A 20,055-nucleotide genomic window follows, 5' to 3' on the forward strand; every position below is an offset into this window, starting at 1 on the left:
GAATACAAAAATGTAATTTTCTCTGACTTTAAATATAACTATAGCCTTTACTCTTCTTAAAGATATATCAATTTGTTGACTCGATTGTGTTTTTCCTGAGCAGTTATTAAAACAATCACATGTCAATGTTCTGGAATTGAATAGAAAAATGGAGACTTACAAATTTTGTCCTTATTTATTACGATCTGTACCCGTTTGCTTAAGTGGATCATCAGAATTGGAGAACAATGCAAAAGAAATTCAATGCAATCTTCAGTGAATCCGAAAATGACGGAATATACTTTAGTGTGTTACAGAAAGAGCAACTAGATTGGTTCCAAATGAGATTCTCCACAGTATATATATATATATATATATATATATATATATATATATATATATATATATATATATATATGGACATATATATATATATATATATATATATATATATATATAATTACATAAATATTTGCACTGCGTTACAACAACCACATAAAATATTTGGACAAAACTGTAGACGATACTGGTGACATACTTGTGATATTTTTTTCAAGCATGCTGGAAAATTAGGCCGCCCGTTAAAAATGTACAGATATAGGGTGCAACACATTAACCTCATAATTCCAGCTAAAACGAGCGAAACATTATTTGAATAGTTTGACAAGTTTGGGTTTTTTACAACCACGATCCACATTTGTTTACAAATTTGGTTATTTTGATTTTGAATCAACATGTTTACCCTCCAAACAGTTAAAAAGAACATACAAAGACAACGGTTTCAATTGGAAATCATGAACCAACCTCTGTCTCAACTTCCTCCAAGTTAAACCGACTTCTTATATGGTAACCTCTCACTCTATCCCATTGACGACCTAAACATTGAACTGCAAATCTCTCTTTATCCAACAAAAATGATGATGTACAATTTCTTGTCTTTCCTCAACTTCCAATCGACCAATACTGTGTATACTGCGTGCTTGTAGGAATTTCCATGTTTCTAGTTCTTCAAGAGCACACTATGGCAAAGCATGCGAGTTCATTTAATCCTGGGACGATATTGAGAAAAAATTTCAACGAAATCCTTGAAAAAGAGGAAAAGAGCAAGATCACATGCAGAGGTGAAAATCGGGAGTCATCAAGTACTCAACTTCAAGTTTTTGTAATTTCATGAATTTACAAAAAATGAAAAAGGGATTCAAAAATTTCAACATTGAGTCGATCTTAACTTGATCTCAGACACAGTGACGAGTATCAAAGTTTTTAGGTTGTCCAAAAAGGCACATTGTTTGAGAACTCTTATCTGTTTCGAATGGGACTCAGTCTCTCTTCAGGACAGGTTTGAAAAGTGAAGACGTGTTCTCAGGAGCGGGAGAATACAAAAATGCATTATTCTCTTACTTTGAATATAACTATAGTCTTTACTCTCCTTAAAAATATGTTAAGGGGTTGACACGATTCTGTTCTTCCTGAGCGGTTACTAAAACAATCAGATGTCAATTGTCTTGAATTGAATAGACAAATAGAGACTTACAAATTTTGTCCTTATTTATTTCGATATGTACCCCTTTGCTTCTGCGGATCATCAGAACTTGAGACCAATGCAAAAGAAGTTCAATGCAATCCTCAGTGAATCCGAAAATGACGAATAAACTTTAGTGTGTTACAGAAAGAGCAACTAGATTGGTTCAAAATGAGATTATCCACAGTATAGATTATCCACAGTGCAAATATATATGTAAATATATATATATATATATATATATATATATATATATTTATATAAATATATATATACATATATATATATATATATATATATACATATATATATATATATATATATATATATCTATTTTTATATATATATATATATATATATATATATATATATACCTATATGTATATATATATATATATATATATATATATATATAAATATATATATATATAAATATGAATATATATGTACATATATATATATATATATATATATATATATATATATATCCAGATTATTTGTACATATATATATATATATATATATATATATATATATATGTACACATATATTCATATATATATATGTATATATATATATATATATGTACATATATATATACATATACATATATATATACATATATATATATATATATATATATGTATATACATATAGGTATATATATGTATATATATATATATATATATATATATATATTTACATATATTTTTGCACTGCGTTACAACAACCACATAAAAAAGTTGGACAAAACCAGCATAATCTGTAGACGATTCTGGTGACATACTTGTGATATTTTTTTCAAGCATGCTGGAAAATTAGGCCGCCCGTTAAAAATGTACTGATACAGGGTGCAACATATTATCCTCATAATTCCATTTAAAACGAGCGAAACATTATTTGAATAATTTGACAAATTCGGATTTTTTACAACCACGATCAAAATTTGTTCACAAATTTGGATATTTTGGCTTTGAATCAATTGCTCAAACGGTCGGATGTGATTTTTCTTAAAAATCATAGAGATGGAGAGGCGTACAATATATATCCTTGTTTATATCGACCTGTACTTGTTCAATTGTAGGGATTGGCAGAACTAGAGATACATAGTTGCTGATCACCACCTTGTATTTTATGGTCCGTTTTAATACGTTTGACAAAATTTCTTCCAATAATTCACCTGATGACTTCCCCAAATCCTATTGGTTGTATACCGGGCAGTTATCAAAAATTATCAACCGACATGAATTATATGGAAGTAGAAAAATCAAGTTAGACGTAGCTATTCGTATTGCTAGTTTAGCAATCGTTTTGCATAGATCAGTTGAGGATGACTGAATGGATGTCAAAATTTTTTGGCATTCGTTGGCAACAAAACCGGAAGGGCCAAGGCTCCTATACGTCTTCCTGGCAGATTTTCTAACCATTGAGGCATTCAGTTTTTCAAGAAAGGATTGATGGTACAGCAAATTTTTTGGACGTTCATTGCTAACTAGATAATTCAAAATTGCTTTGCATGGTTCGGGATGTTTCTTGCGTAAGACATCAAGAACTGTTCTTTCGTCAACTTTTTAGTCAAAGAAAGGACAACACTTTTTGTTTTTTCTGCAAGACTTCAATTGGCATTGTATATTTTTCCTGTTGACATGTAATTATCAAACTCTTTGTAATAATTAACAGATCATTTTGCTTTTGTTCTGCTCATACGTTCTTGGATAGTTTTTGCTTCAAGAAACAGTGAATCAATGTCCTACTTTATCCACTGATCTAACCGTCCTTCAATGGTTTTGTTATCTGAGGCGTAATCCTTCGTTCTTGTTCTTGCATGAATGAGATGAGGCATCACCATTGCGCAATACATTGCAGTTTCTGCGTTAGAATCATTTGAAGTGGCAGACAGGATTTCATTCAAAGTATCGTTTAATTTAATGACTGTTTTGTTTCTTGGTAGCGTAAATAACATTTTTTTCCAATAAAAAACTTGTTTGTTGAGGTTCTTCATAAGCTCTTTTTTGCTTTCCTCGCTGTTCAGCCAGTAACTGCAGGATTCAGGACAGGCTTCCCTAGAAGCTGAGATGTCTGGCTATCGCCCGCTTCACAACTTAGAGTTGTTGCCTCTGAGGAGATCACTGTTGCTTTCGTTTCGCAGCTTATGCAGCGGAAGTTCTCATGGGGTTCTCGCCTAGCGCTGAGTCCACAACACATTACGTGCTGGTAAGTCGCGCATGAGTAACACCATGCCCCTCCACCCCTGAGATGGTTTGAACATTTGAGCAGTGTGACTTCTCGGACATGTGGATGGGATATAAATAAGGGAGGTTGTTAGTAGTCTGAAAACATATGATTAACTAACGAGTGCAGAATTCAAACATGCGGGTTAAATAACAGGCAAATATATGGTTACCATAGAGAGAGAAAAGTATACCATCTTTACAGAAGTGATTAAAAAGGGGATTTAAGTATGGGACACAATTTGAATGGTTGGATGAATAAAACTACTAATTAATTTATAAAGAACAATTTATTTTATTAATTTGATTATTTTTAAAACGATTTTTTGTGGAGCCAATAGTTTTTGGTACAAAGATGAAAGTAGACAAAATTTGTTAATAATTATGTAAATTAATTTTCTCCAGTTATTTGAAAAGTCATTTGCTCTTGCTTCGTGATCATTAAAACCGGCAATTACAGTTACAGTGTGTAGTTTCTTGGGTCTATTCTGCTGAATAGTTGTGGTGAAATCCTCAAGGGTAGCACCTCTGAAGGAGTGTATCGTCGCCTTTGTCTGCTTAGGTTCCAGGTACTTCGTCCGCATTGTTCCGATGACCAATCTCCTTGATGCGCGGAGTCAACATTCACCTAAGAAAGACTATGGCATTACATGGAGAACAAATGATCAAATGATTTTTTGAATATTTATTTATGAAACAATTGAAAACTAAATGAAAAGAAACAAACCTGGTGATTTTGATGCCTGATAGGTGTCTCTGGATGTGTTCTGTCACGGGTCTCCGCACTGGATGGCCAAAACAAGATCTTGTCAATTTCGTCAGTCATCATAGCAAACATGAAACTATTTATAAACCCTCCATGTTTAACTTACGACCATTAACAGAGCCCTCCATCACCTTCCTCCCGATTTCGCTGTGCGCGTTTTCACCGACAAACGCAAAGAACACGTGAGCTCTCAATTGATACTGTGGTCAGTAGGATTCTACACAAAAATTTCTCTGACCGGAAAAATTTGCAGTCCCCAAATCTTCAAGTGATTGCATCCCTGCTAACAATGAGAGCCGGGTCAATATTTTTAACCACTATATTCACAAATTTTAGTGGTATTTGAATGCAGAATCAGGGATAGTTTGTATCGATGAACAAATTGCTCTGCCAAATATGTTCAAAGACGCTTTTCTCGAGGATATACAAGGAAGACACGAACAGAAAGTTCGAAGTTTACGTGTGGTGAATATCATCGCCCTTTCACAATTTTTCCCATTGTGCGTTCCATTTGCGGGCTGATCTCTGTTGTACTTTTTCTCTAACATTCGGCAGTTGTTCTTTGCTTGTAACTTCTTGAAGGCATCATTGATGATTAAAGAAGTTCCGCCTTCAGGGAACCGATTTTTTGACCGAGGCTATTTAAGGCTATTTATTTGCTTCATTAATTGGGAAAAGGTTTTTCACGTCCACAGGAACAATGCTCTCATCATGACCTAATATTATGGATTGAAGTTTTCTTGAGGAATCTAACGGTGGTTAGATATCTGAATATGCCATTAGCTATTTTTTCTTGCAATATCATGGTGTTTTCCGCTCTTGAGAACTTGCGAAACAAACTCGACCAGTGTAACAGTACAAAATTTAGCAATATCCTATCGAAGAATGGTTGAAACTGCTTTTTCTATGTTGATATCTATTGTTTAAACGGTTTGATTTTGTAGCTTTTTAGCTTGATTTTATGGTTTCTAAGCTGCTCATTTTAGGTTGATTCGATGTAGCAGCTTCCTTGGAAAGCGTGGCATATTTTGCCTTCTGTTATAAAATTTAACAGAAAGTGTAAGATGAAGTTTCTACTGTCGGTTCTAGCTGTTAGAAATTTCTGAGAAATATCTGAGACTTCCAGGTTGTTAGTTTTCTGCAAACTTTCCTACAATACATCCAATAAAATCAGCAACTTGTCATAAATGAATGCTATGACAGGGACAAGTAACCCGAAATGCCCTACCTGCAAGAAGACAGTGAAAAATGATGATATGACGGCCATTTGTTGCGAAACGTGTGGCAACTGGTATCACGGAGTTTCAATCACGGAGTTTGTGTTTCCCTGAAAATCGATGAAGTGAAATGGCTTGGTGCATCCCGAAATTGTGTTTGGCTTTGCGATATATGCATAAGCAGCAATATTTTCACCACTGATGCTAAATTGACCTCTGTTCTTGAATCATTCGAAAACAAAATTTCAACTGTGCTCGAAAATGCAATTCCCAAGGCCATTGAAAAAGTTGCTGAAATGGAACCTGATTCTGGGCTGTACACCGGCATCCGCTAAATGTTATCGAGAGCAATGACAACATTCATCGAGATAGAGACGATAGTATGAAACTTATTGTTACTGGTGTACCCGAAAGTGGAGATTCAACAAACAGTCGGATTGACAATGACTTCACCGAAATAGATGGTATTTTGAATCACATTGAACTTAAAGCCGACGGCAATGTTGCCTCTTTTAGACGGCTGGGCAAATAAATGTCAGTGTGGTGAACGTCGTAAATGTAGACCACTTCTAATTACTTATGAAAGTCCCCATTTCTTATCTAGATGTTTTGCACGAAGTTTCAAATTAGAGGACTACAAACATCCGGTTTATCTCAAGAAATTTCTATTCTCGTCCGAACGTGAAATCGAAAGAAAATTCTTCAAAAACGGTACGACATGATTCATAGAGAAGGTAAAAATAAATCTGATTTCAGAATCAAAAAGCTTAAATTGTACTGTAAGGGCGATATTGTTCCTGTCATGGAGCTAGCTTCATGACTGGAAAGCATAAATTGTTTGCTTCTTAATTGCCAATCAGCCAGAAGCCTTGAGAGACGTCACAATATTTTGAAATTAGCTTTGACCTCGGATGCAAATTCTGTCTTCCTTAATGAAACCTGGCTCTCGGGAGAAATAATTAATTCTGAAATTTTTTGGGTTCCTGTTATCAAATAATAACACGTTGTGATCGGGAAGGTGGAGAACATGGAGGAGTTCTGATTGCTTCACGTTCTAACGGTGATTTAGAAGCCTTAGACTTAACGATTGAAACTTTTTCTTTTTGTTGTTGCTGTGCAGTTATCTGTGAAGGAGTTATATCATTCTTCGTTAATGTGTACATACCTCCAGCGTCGTCGCGGTACTCGATTGAAATATCAACCATTGCAAATTGTTTTAGCCAATACATCAATCTTTTTTCTTCTTTTGCTTATTCTAGAGGTATAGCAAATTATTCCTACTATTTTCTTGGTGATTACAATTTTCCGGGAATTGATTGGAAAACCTTAACTGCTAAAAGCACAGTCGAACGTCAATTTCTGGATATCGTCAATGACTCGGTCTAAACCAGTTCTTTAACATGCCTACACACAGTCGCGGCAACATTTTAGATCTCGTTTGTCCACAGTGGACACCCTCTCCTATGCGGTTTTAGATGCCCCTTTTACTGACCACAAAGTTGATTGCTTTCAAGTGGCTTTACATAGTGGCAGCGCTTCTGCAATGGTTTATGCTAAATCGTCTTTCAATGCACTCAATTTCAACACTGAATTGACACAATTTTATTTGTTTCTGTCTTCTGATCCGTCCCTTCACCTTGACTACTATCAATCTTGGTACGATTACTTTTATACGGCTCTGTCAAAATCTTTGAAAGTTAAGCGCAAAAAGCGACTCGACGTGCCATTTTTCTTTTCTTCCCATGCAATGCATCTTTTGAACAAACGTGACACAATTACTAGAAAACTATCAAAAGCGTTCTCTACCAAATTAGACTTTCAGAGGCTAAAACTGAATGAAGACATTGATACTTCTATTGAACTGGACAGATTATCCTTGGTAGAACAGCTCAACTTGAAAAATACAAAACATTGTTATCGATTGCTGCGGTCACTGAAATCAAATTCGATGTATCCTTCCTCGGTGTTTTTCGGAAGCATCAAAGCTGGTAGCAGCTTTGAGAAAGCTCAGCTTTTTAATACGTTTTTCAGTTCGGTTTTCAAAGCCAGTTCATTCATTTTACCAGAACTCCAAGTAGATGGTAGCATCCACTTGGGAAGATTTCTCTTTCACAATTGACGACGTATACAATTTGCTCAGCAAAATTCCCGACGATTCATCAATGGGCATGGACTCAATTCCGTCTTTTGTACTCAAAGAATGTGCTCAACAATTGTCACCATTGGTCTTCGAGTTTTTCTTGCGAATTACTAAAACTCAGCAGTGGCCTTCTCAGTGGAAAACATCAACCGTTACTCCGCTTCACAAATCTGGGTCAACATCCGATGTGACAAACTACAGACCTATCAGCATCCTACCGAAATTGTCAATTGTTTTTGAGCGTTTAATATTCAACTTCATTTACTCACGAGTCTTCCAAAATAAAACGTGAACAGCACGGGTTCATGTATCAACGTAGCACGGTCACCCAACTCATTTCGTACTTGGGCAAAGTTTATGCTGCTAAAGATACAACTCACGATTGCTTGACTGTATATTTTGATGTGAAAAATTTTTTTGACTCAGCTTCGCACGGGTTACTATTACATAAACTATCTTCATTTGGTTTTGATCACAATCTCATAGTGCTCTTTCAATCATATCTCATCGGTCGAAAGCAAGTCGTTAAAGTTGACGGATGATTTTAGGGTGAAGCAGTGGTTGCGTCAGGTGTTCCTCAAGGTAGCGTGCTGGATCCACTTCTCTTCATCATTTTAATTAACGATGTTACAGATTCAATGCAACATTCTGAATATTTTCTTTATTGCGATGACCTTAAACTGTTTTCTATTTCTTCAATCGACAAAATTCAAAATGATATAGACAGCTTGTCCTCCTGTTTAGTTTTAAACGAGTTAGACTTTCATCCGGACAATTGTAAAATTTTGTCTTTTAGTCAACACTACAACAATGCTGACCGCTCTCTGAATGGGTCGCGCTTGAAACACGTGGATTCAATTGTAGATTTGGGCATCACTCTGAACATTTCATTGTGTTGGGATAAACATGTTGACCTTAGCATTGCAAAGGCTACAAAAGTTTTAAATTTTTTGAAGCGCAGTGTTCGAGTCGGAGTTTATGTGTCTGGAAGAAAACTTTTATAATTCGATGGTGTCGTCTATTTTGGAGCACGGTTCGCCTGCGTGGTATCCTTCAATTTCGGCATTGCGAAAGTTGGAAAAGTTTCAACACCGCTGTCTCAAATGGGTTCTGAATTGTAAAAAGTCTTACCTTGAATGTTTGAAAGTCTTGGACATCTTACCGGTTTCTTTTCAGCTAATACGAACAGACCTACTCCTTCTATGGAAATTATTAAATGGCTTTATTGATTCAAAACTGAATGCAACTTTTGTCTGCTCGACATCAAGTACTCATCAGTCAAGACATTTTGGAATTTCAAAAAACAAGAAATTCAAGACGGATGAACACTTTTTGGATCGTTGTCAACGAGCCGCAAATCATCTGATGCGAATGAAGATTATTGACTTTGACATCTCTAAACGTCAGTTTACGTATGCAATCGACCAGTTTTTACGCACTCGAATTGAATACTTTGAGCTGGATAACTCATGTTCTTTTTATGTGAAATGCTGTTGCATTTTTTGCAGGACTTAATCTTAATTTAATCACCTTTTGATCTGTAAAAGTTGTTTTAGCATTTTTTGTACGCTTTTATGTTCTTCCCTAACAAGGAATTGAGTCTTTTACTACTACTACTACTACTACTACTAAAAGGGCAAATTTTCAGTCGTTTTGCATTTTTACAACTCTGGTTTTGTAAGAACAATGTATTCAGCTAATTCTGACATAAATTGTCAGTCTTTTCATAAAGCGCGGATGTATCTATGTTCAATACTTGATTATGATTAGTTTTTAAGCGGAGCAAGTTTTTTATTCTCAAAATTTTTATTTTCTACTTTTAGTCAAATTTTTGTTTTCCACTTGTTAGTTATTTTTGTGACTGGGCCGTCTTTACACTGTCTGGAAGGGAACAGCTTGGAGTGCAGCATCCGGCTAAGTGCTACTCATCATCCCATATTTTCCGACCTACATCCATCGTTGCCGGATGGTGTACACGACGGCCCTTTATATATATTGATGTACTTTTGAAAAGAGAACGAAAGAAGGTATAAAGAAAGAAATCAAAATTTTATTCTTCGGATTGAAATCGTATTTCCGTACGCGCATTACAGATCCGATTAAGTAAGAGCCCTGTATGAAGGGGTTAGTAACTCAAACATTCCGCTCAATTATTATTTGATAATAACAGTAAAAGCAATGATCAACGTAGTGACTTTTTTTTCAGTCTGATAGAACGAATTAGGTTCTTTTGAAATTGACTTTTTAAGAAAATTTTCCTTTCTCCCTTACCTAAAATTCCACTGAAGTTTGTTGTACAATTTTGTTTTAATGTCTTAAACGTATAATTATGATGCGTTAATTCAGCGCAAAACATTTTGCCTACGAACAGTTTCAAGACAACTTTAAGAATTTGTTCTCAGCGTATTTTGATCATTATTTTGCATCCTATTCAACGTTTTTTTTCTATGTTGAATTTATGGCACAAGATTTCAATAATGCATTGGTAATATTGCCCCAGAGTTGTAATTTCATGTCCATAAAACTCGATTCCTGCGTAAGCGTTTGATTGACCATTGCTCAACAGATTAGATTTTGACCATGAATTTGGTAAACCCCAGCTGCGTGTCGCTACAGGATGTATCCGCTCTTAAATAATTGACGCATTTCGTTCTTAATATACAAATTTGTGCTCCGTGTGTTGTGCGTTGTATTGTTTCGACCATTTTATGAAATTTGATTGGAGATTGTTTTGGGCATCTTGTCCTTTACCAGAACAATTAAAACGATTGGCGCCAATAATTTAAACATAACTTTTGTAGCACATACTTTCCCTCTCTCATTAGTTTCAAAACGCGTTTTTCGTTTTTGATTAAGCGGTTACTTTAACAAACAATTATCGAGATTTAGTTGAAAGTTGGGTTTGTGTAGCATGTCATGATAGCCGTTTTATTTGTGATGTTTCTCTGTGGCAACTCAACTTAGTTACTCTTGTTACTAGGAAAGTAAGTTTGTCTCTCCGCTATTCTAGAATCGTTTAATATTCATCATTACACGTAATTCTAATAGAAAGGTGATCAATGAAACAATTAATTATTCTAGTGTAGTTATGTCTAAAACTCACCACTTTCCTACATGATAAGTTATGAATCTTTCAAGGACAAAAGTTAAAACACACTATAATCACCTCGCTTATTCAGTACTTAAAATTGTTTTTATTTTTCAATTTATACGGCGGCATAGCTTCACATTAATTTCTAACCTAGCAACCTTTTAAAAATAATCTACTGGGGAATTTCTGCAACTTAAGCGTCAAATTTCCCAGGCTGTCTTTTTACGTGCGGTATATGCTAGCCTTCGTCGAAATATGGTTTAGTTTCAAATGCAATTGGCAATAATTTTGAGAACTCGGTGTCCTGCACTGTGTCTCAAAAACGGGATAAACAGGTAGCGCCCGGCGGGCATTAAGTGCTCTTTGAGCCTTTCAGCTCACTGGTCTTCAAGTATGCGATTCACAGAATTTGTTTTGGAGACTTATACTTGTGGTGCGAAGGGTGGTTCTTAGAGATTGACCCCCCCCCCCCCCCCCCCCCCACTGTTGCCACCCCATCAGCCCCCCGGTGCACCCCCACCCCCCCCCCCCAGCGCTGCGCTCACTTACGCCTCTTTAATTAAGCTAAAGCTAGCCTCACTAAACCGTGCCTAGCTACTGACGAAGCCGACCGCTCGCCGATCATTTGAGAGCAATGCGCCCGGCGTTAGTTGGTTAAGTTTGATTGATATCGAAGGAAGTTGTGGCGATTATTGTAGTCGTTTGTCAATTTAATTTTGTATGCAAAATTTTTACGTGATCATTTTTGTTAAATTGCTTTCAAACGAAAATTAGCTTTCGTATTTGTACTGTGGTCTTTTTAATGCAATTTTTTGGTCTGTGTGGCTGAGCTGCTCTCTTTTAGATCCGTGCGTCTCACTAATCTCTAATTATGCGACTCACCGAAACTGTCTTGATGAGACAATTCCATGATGTAAAGGGTTGTTGTTAAGTTTGACCCCCTCAGTCAGTCCCCCCTCAATCACCCGCACTCACCCCCCCCCCCCCCAAAAAAAAAAAATACCCCCTTCACTCTCCTCCACGTGCTAATTTGAATCTCCACTCGCGCAGCACTCCCAACCCACCCATCACCGCTTGACCCCCCCCCCCCCCCCCCACGCTTGATCCCCCACTCCCCTCACTGCCCCCCATGCTACCATCCTTAGGCCCCAGATGGCTACTACCGAAATCAACAATTCTAAATTATATTCTACAATTTTTTCCGTTGGCTCGAGCAATTTGATTTCCTTGAAAAGAAACGAGATAAACTGGTCAAGTCAGTGAAAATAAGTAACTATGTAGATTTCTCGGAGACCACGCAGGGCAGGGGTTACATTCGCAGTTCACCGAAGCTGCTGAGGTTTCATGGTATGCTGGGAAATTTTAAGTTTTTCGAAATCTACCTCGTTTCTGACCTCGACAAAGCAGCTGGCCTCCTCAGGCTTAATCTTGCTGCAATGGAAGCGAAATATCGCCCGTCGTTGAGAGGATTTTGTTAAACGTCAGATGCTTATATTTGTTTTGTTTGATGGCAGGGATCGAAAATTTGCAAGGAACCAGAAGTAATAATAGCTCTCATACAAAATTTGTCGCAATTATGTTATTCCTACGGGTCATTTTAATGCAGATTTTTTGTCCTCAAAATTGTGATAAACAGGTAAATCCTCGAGGATATTAAGTCGAGCGGCTGTTATATTAGACCTTTACGCCTTGCTAGTCTCTGAGCAGCTATTCACTGAGACTATTGGTGAGTTGATAAAGTCATGGTGTGTAAGCCAGTTCATAAAGTTAGACCCCCTACACCTGGATCGCGCTCAGCTCACCCCATCACCCTCAATTAAGCTTAAGCCCACCTGCCTGATCCGCTAGCTACTGGCGAAGGTAACTGCTCGCCAGTCGTTTGAGAGCAATTCTCCCAACGTTAGTCGGTTATGCTACAACTGATTTAAAAATGTATTGATGATTTTTCTGTCACGTAGCCAGGTCATTTAATTCTCATTTTACTGCAATTATAACAGTTTTCAACCAAAGTTACTGTTTTTTACGACTTCGATTTCTCTGTTCTAAACAAACGACCGCATAGCAATTTTGACCTTTCAATTAATATAGCTAGTAGACTTGTGATTCATTGTTTGATGCGAATCTACAAGTATATACCCTTAAAATTTGTATGACTTGAATCTCAACTTCTGGTCCTTAGGTTTTCGTACCTGCATTAGAATTGTTCCTTGTAGACTTCAATCGAGGTGATTTTTTAACAACAAAGCGACCCAATTAATATTTTTTGATATTTTCATAATTGCTAAAAAAAATTACAGTCCATTCAAACTAAGTGAAAGCATCAGTTTTTTTCTGATACATTGATATCTAAGCTTATGTTCCTTCCATCCATTACCTATAGGATTTTAAATTGCAATGGTATGGGCATGTTTTTCTGAAGTGTTGCGTTTTGAAATAGTTGTGGTGGGGTTGGGTTAGTTTTTTTTGTATTTTCCTTGAGACTGAAAAGAATCCCACGTGAATAAATAATACTTGGCTGCCATTGTCATATTGAGCTTTCTTTTGATATTTGAGAGCTAGTGTACTTGATTCGCTGTGTAAACGTGAGTTCAATTGAAGCTTGTAATTCATCTTACCAAATCCGCCTGAGTAAATTTTTTTGTGAGTCCAGGTTTTTTTAATAACCAGTCTAGATTGATGTGGGGAGTCTTGAGAAGAAATTGAAAGAAATTGAATTCGTTTATTTGTAGTATGTAGTGCAGCCTATTATGTTGAGAAGCCTCTTATCTGTTCCAAAGCAACTTTGATGAACATAAATATTATTTACTAACATAGAGCATGTTCAGACATAGAGCATGTCCCATCACGAGTTTTTATCCGGTTATTTATTCTCATTCTTGTACCAGATTTTGTGCCGGATTTAGTGGACATGATTTGGTCAAACTAGATATATCGCATTGGTTAGAGCATAAACTAGCGACAGTTTGAGTCATGCTTAATCGCATTCCGGATTTTGCACCAGCGTTTTGAGCATAAAATTAGCGGAATTTAGCTGTAATGGTCATAGACGACAGATGGCGGTGAGAGTTTATGGTTTTGTTTTTTTCCTAGCTTTTTTACTTGTTTTTGCGCCAGTGGATATGAGCACAATTGGCGTTGGTACAACACACTGTATGAAACTGTGCTTTTGTTGTGCCATAGAATTGCTTAAATCAAACAATATTGCTTCTATTGCACGAGGAATCACAATTTATCCGCTTAGCGCAAGATTTGGTGAAAAAGTATAGCGTATTGTATGCAAACACATCGTGCTCAAACAAAACCTTTTTCTGCGCCATATTAAACGCTATGTGTGGATTAGCTGAATAGGACGCATGGAAAATTTAGCGTAAGTGATGTCGTGTGATAAACAAAGTGTTTACTTTGGGATTGCTGGTTGTTTTGTTTTCCATTAAATTTTATCCTTTATAATGTTTGTGACAGCTGGCTTCTCCCACCATTCCCGATTGCTGAAACGTTATTCAGCGCGGAACAATGGAATTGTTGGTAAACGGTACTTTATGGTGTTAATTATTAATAAGATACTGTTAACATAGAAACATCATTTGCCTTTGAAGATAACATTTGCATTTTGAACTTGCGTAATTTTGTATAAAAATTGAGAGTATAAAAATAGGCATTCTGCATTAACGTTTTTATACTTAACATCTAGACCGTCTCAGCTTATTTTCGCATAATAGTGGAAGCAAAAATTGAGGTTTAACAGTTTAATTTGCTTTGTGACGTAAAGGGGTACGTCCTTATGCGACCTAATATATAGCTGCTAAATATTTCGCCATATGTTTGACATTGTTATTTTGTATTGAATTAATTGCTTCATTCAAGTGTCGAACTTTCGATCATTCTTTATTTATCTTTATCAGTTTTTTTATCACTCATCACAACTTACGAACTGAAACTTGATATCCCAGATATTTTAAAGTTCAGAATAGTTTCAAAGAGAATAGTTTCATTGTTTTCCTTAATGGTCTTCAAAGTATATTGTGAATATCTGACAATTTTCGTATATCTGTTTTCTTCCCTCATTTTTAAATTATAATTGGAGATCTCACGCTGTTTTATAATTACTTGGATTGCACTGTTAAGAGATTAAGTCAGGTGAAAGTCCTGTTAGAAAACGGTTTACCAAGGTATGGTGTAGATAACATAACATGAAAAAAGGACTGCCAATATACTACTGCAATGTTGTTAGCTCAAACTAAATATTATGAAGCTTCGAGAGAAACATGGCCGTCTTTATTTATCTACGTGGTTCCATTTTACGCTCTTAGTTCAAACCAAATTTAGACTTTTTGATCTTCTCGCTTTTAGTTTTCAACAATTTACTCCTCTAATCTCTTGTACGCGTTTTACATGGTCAGTAATTGCTCTTTGAAAGTGACGTTTTTATCAAAGAGCACGGCAGACTGGTACTAATGCTGTAATGGTTCACTAATGCGTCTTACAAAAGGTATTTTAAAAATCATGTTTTGTCAAGACACACTGCCACTCGAGAACAATTCGGTACCATACCGAAGCTGACCATTGTTCTACCATACTTTCACACATACACTGTTAGTTTCAAACTTTGGTTATCGTAGGACTGTAACACCGATTATCATTAGATATCACTTTAGCATTTATTATATAGTAGCTATTATTAACTTTCGTAATGGGACTTCTTAAGAGGTTTAGTAGATCGCGTAGCTCTGAAAAGTTTCAATCAAACAAACAGCATCCAAGTCAAGCTGCGAATGAACCTGGAATGCTTGGTCGATTACCGAAATTCCGTTCGAAAAGCAAAGGGTCTGGAATTGATTCGAAAACCGCAGAGCCCACTGTAAGTCCTCCTACCAACGGAAACTGGAATTCGGAATCGCACTCTTTGCATCGGAAACCGATCGGAAGTGTCTCTTCTAACTTTGGGGAACCTTCATCAACTCTGTCTAATCTACAGTCATTGACTTTACAACCATCAAGGTCCAGCTCAGGATTTCATTCTCTGGAACATAACCCGGATACCTCCTTTGATCAGCCAGTAATACATCAGGCTCCCTCCCAGCAATCCGGACGGCCGTTACTACCAACGGCTCCAAAACCGCCCCTAATCCAACAGGAAAAACGGAAAAGCCCGCCAATTCCACCAGTTAACGACAAAGCAGTGCATCCTGATCAGAGTTTACAGGGGAGTAGTAAGGATGCATTTAATGGATCTCCCGAGGCGCAACGGTTCGATAAACCTTTGATAATTGAGATACCAAAAATAGTGTGTGAAAGGTGTAGGGACGCGTGTACTGTTGAGGCCTTGAAAATCAATAATGTTTACTACCACCCGCATTGCTTTGTGTGCAGTGCTTGTAATGTGCAATTATCCAACAGTCCGTACTTTGCGAAAGACGGGGGCATTTACTGCAGCAAGGATTTCAACGCCCTGTTTGGAACTAAATGCCGCTCCTGTAAAAACTATATTCAGGGCGACGTTGTTGCAGTTCTGGGTTTTACGTACCATCCAGCTTGTTTCAATTGTTCCCGCTGTGGAAAGAGTTTTGAGGCCGGGCAAGAAGTTATTATCGATAAAGACGAAACTTATTGCGAAAACTGCCCCAGTGAGATTATAACAGACGATTTACTACAGCAGAATTCAATGTTTTGTAGTGGCTGCAAAGCACTAATCGCTGATATGTCCAAGTCGCTGTGCGCTTTGGAGGGTAACTGGCACCCACAATGTCTGAAATGCCACGCATGTCAAAATCTTCTCACCAAAGGTAAATTTTATATCTAAAATATCCTCCTCTAATATAAAACGTCTGTTGTTTAACATATTTTGTCTGGCTACTTTATTACCTATAAATAACTCTGTGCTCGTAAATAACCCAGATAGCATACGGCGAAGTATTTACTTATAACCGCCAAGATTATAACCCGGTTGTTACCTGTGTTGGTTTCTGTGTTTAGAATACTTTGTTCATGGTCGTAACATTTACTGCGAGAAGGATTATCTCAAACAATTCGGAGTGAAGTGTAACAATTGTGGCGAGTATATTGTTGGAAAAGTTATCGAAGCAGGAAGTAAACGCTACCATCCCACCTGTGCAGTATGTTCGGTCTGCAGCGGAATATTTGCCGAAGGCCAGGATATGTTAGTACATGGAGACGAAGTCTGGCATCCCGGCTGCAATTCTAGACATAGCAACAAATCCAGAAGTACAGTTAACGATTCCTCATTCCACGATTCTTCAATATACACGACTGACGATCTCAATATAAGCGACGATTTGAACTCGATAAACGTCGTCACTTTAGACTACTCAGTTCCAGACGAATTGCTCTCGCATTTTGAGACTCCCACAACCGAGCGCAATTCATCAATTTCAAACCGAAATCCCTCTTTTGACCAACTTAGTAAGAGTCCGGCGCCCAAAACGCCTCCCGTGATTAAACCGAAACCGAGCAAAACTCCTGACCTATACGAAAACATTGAGATACCGTACTTGAAGTTCCCAAACAGATCCGCTTCATCTGCTATTCCACAAAACTCTGGCTCTAGTCAGTTCATATCGCTTTCACCGGAATTAAGACCTCCACTTCACCATAAATCTCAGCCTTTTCCGACCACTGCAAGTTTGTATGATATTCCCTACGGAGATGACGCACCTGATTTTATTCCAGAAACACCAGCGACTACCCCGTATAGCAATGTCACCCTTGAAACTGCAGACTCGATTCTCAATATGCCGCGATCTAGAAGTTTTGACAGAAACAAGCAATCGGCAATTCCTTTCGCGGCTCCTGTAATGTCCGAAAATATGTTTCGATCAAAATCAAACGACAGATTGAGAGTGTTCCAGCCGAAAGGGTCTGATGCATATATTGGCGGTTACCTCAATCCAGCAGATCCATCTGATTTAGCTCCTGGACTCTTTCATCGATTTCCTAGTTTGAAGAAACAACAATCCTACGATAAGCACCGACAGAGGCAGTCTTCCTTTTCCCAACCTCCAAAGGCTCCTGAAAACGTTTTCACTCGTCCGGGCAATTTAAACAATCGAGGAAGCTATCAACGAAGCGGATCTCTGGTCTCGCAACCCGAACCCTTCAAATATCAACGAAGCATTTCACAAGCTTCAAGGCTTAAAGATGAAGTCATGCAAACGGCAACGTATGAGGCACCGAGATCTAAATCCTCATTTGACCTCGGAAACAGAGCCAGACGAGTTAATTCTGACGATTATACAGAGAACAGCGCAAAGTGTTTCTATGACAAAGAGAGAGCCAGCAAGAGTTCCAGACTTGGCCTGGCTTTTCCGACCACACCAGAAGAAGATACAGTGGCGTCCAAGTTTGACCAGCATCTTCAGAAATCGTCAATTGGCAAAGAGTATCTTCAGAAAACTAAAGAGAAAACTGCAAAAGAGAAGTTTGAGGACAATCTGAAAGTGTCGGATGATCCGAGGAGCGCGTCGCGTGATCCAAGTGCCCTTTTGCCTCCCCAAAATCCTCTCAGATACAGGAACCCCTACCAAGCCTCTCCCTCTCGCATTTTGGGTTACCTCGAGATTGATGACGAAAGCGATGAAGCTGAACATACCTCGGAGCTTGCCGAAGTATTCCGATCGCGTAACAAGAAACAAACTGTGAAGCCCCACCGAGAGAGACAAGTATCAGCAGGCGCTACTACAACCGATGACTCGGGTCTTGATTGCTTTTCAGAACCAGAAGGGAATCGCAAATCCACGTCAACCTCTCGACTCTTGGATTCACACAAAGGTTACAGATCAGACTTCGAACCCGCCGAAACTTCCAGAAAACAGCGAAAGAGCAACGAACGTCGAGCGAAGCTGCTCCATAATAATTTTATCAACTACATGAAAGCAGTGAAACATGGGCATGTCACTGGCTATGCAAGTGAAGATAATTTAGACGATGCAGACACGCTGAGCGCACTTTCAGAAGCTCCCTTTCCGAGTACTACATCAGCACGAGAAGTCAAAGTTTACAGATTGAATCAAATTCAGACTACTAACAGACGTCTTCCTAGAGATGTGAAAAGAAAGCACTTAGAAGTGCATTTATCAGAGCAAGAATTCTACGTGACTTTTCAAATGAGTCGAGGCGCGTTCTATCAATTGCCGATATGGAAAAGGAATATCTTAAAGAAATTCAACTATCTTTTCTAGTTTTATCCTATCATTTATTGGGGTTAAAATTTTTTATGCTACTGAAGTCAGCTCTTTTTGCTGTACGTTTAGTTCTCGAGATTTAAGATCACCCGTCTAACATCACACATGAATTTGAAGTTGCAATAATTACCACAATTTATTAATGCTGTAACAATTGAAGTTTTATTTACTGTGTTTTCATATTCACTCAATATTGATTTATCGTATGATCATCTAATGTCATTCGTTGATGACTTGATTGCGACCATTGGTTTAGAAATCATTGTTCAAAAATTCATCAAGCGAAGCAGATTCTTTGTTAAAATGAGTTTATTGCCAAATGAAATACATCTTTTCTAGTACTCGAAAAACATATTTAAGCCATTTGCTTTCTAGAGCTTTTTTCTGTTACCGGAAAATATTTTGGCTGTACGCGGCTTAAATATTAAATTGAAGCACTCAAACTCACGAATCCATTGTCAGAGTAACCAAATTGTTGAAAAAATTGCTTCAGTTGACGGAAAATAAGGAGAAAGTAATTGATGAAATTAACGAATAGGAGGGGGACGCTTAACTCAATTAGTGGACTGTTGATTCAAATTAGAACCATAGCAGCAATGAGCCAAGTAATATATTTACATCATTGGAAAAACCACTGTAACAATACTAGTTATAGTCGTGTTGAATTACGAAGATTGCTCCGAGTGATGAGACGCCACCATGCACAATTAAGCAAAATTATCGGTAAACTTGCCGGTGCGCAATATTTTCTGAATTTGCTTTGCTCATTTGTGCCCATCTGATCTTCTAGTGTCATATCAGTAGACATTGGCGATCATGAGTTTTCCGCGCACTCTTTCAAAAAAAAACTCGGAGCCCGTCCATCTCTGGATTTGATTCATCAGCATTTGTCTCTGCCTTCCATGAGTTCG

General features: G+C 37.5%; 1 protein-coding gene across 1 annotated transcript; it reads left to right on the top strand.

Moving 5' to 3' along the window:
• The first annotated feature begins 12,118 nt into the window (after positions 1 to 12,118).
• On the top strand, positions 12,119 to 19,318 carry LOC142344672 (uncharacterized). Its single transcript, XM_075396510.1, has 2 exons — positions 12,119 to 16,729; positions 16,920 to 19,318. Exons 1-2 carry the CDS (start codon positions 15,637 to 15,639, stop codon positions 19,139 to 19,141), a joined length of 3,315 nt encoding a protein of 1,104 aa, XP_075252625.1. The 5' UTR covers positions 12,119 to 15,636; the 3' UTR covers positions 19,142 to 19,318.
• Positions 19,319 to 20,055: the final 737 nt, after the last annotated feature.

This window comes from Convolutriloba macropyga, chromosome 8 (genome assembly GCF_964194025.1).
Source record: "Convolutriloba macropyga chromosome 8, txConMacr16.3, whole genome shotgun sequence".
Taxonomy (NCBI): domain Eukaryota; kingdom Metazoa; phylum Xenacoelomorpha; order Acoela; family Convolutidae; genus Convolutriloba; species Convolutriloba macropyga.

Bases quoted from the DNA above. Each gene is read 5' to 3' on its own strand.
- LOC142344672 (XM_075396510.1), top strand. From the start codon at position 15,637: ATGGGACTTCTTAAGAGGTTTAGTAGATCGCGTAGCTCTGAAAAGTTT. The intron at 16,730-16,919 runs GTAAATTTTATA...TTCTGTGTTTAG, and splicing joins TCAAAATCTTCTCACCAAAG to AATACTTTGTTCATGGTCGT.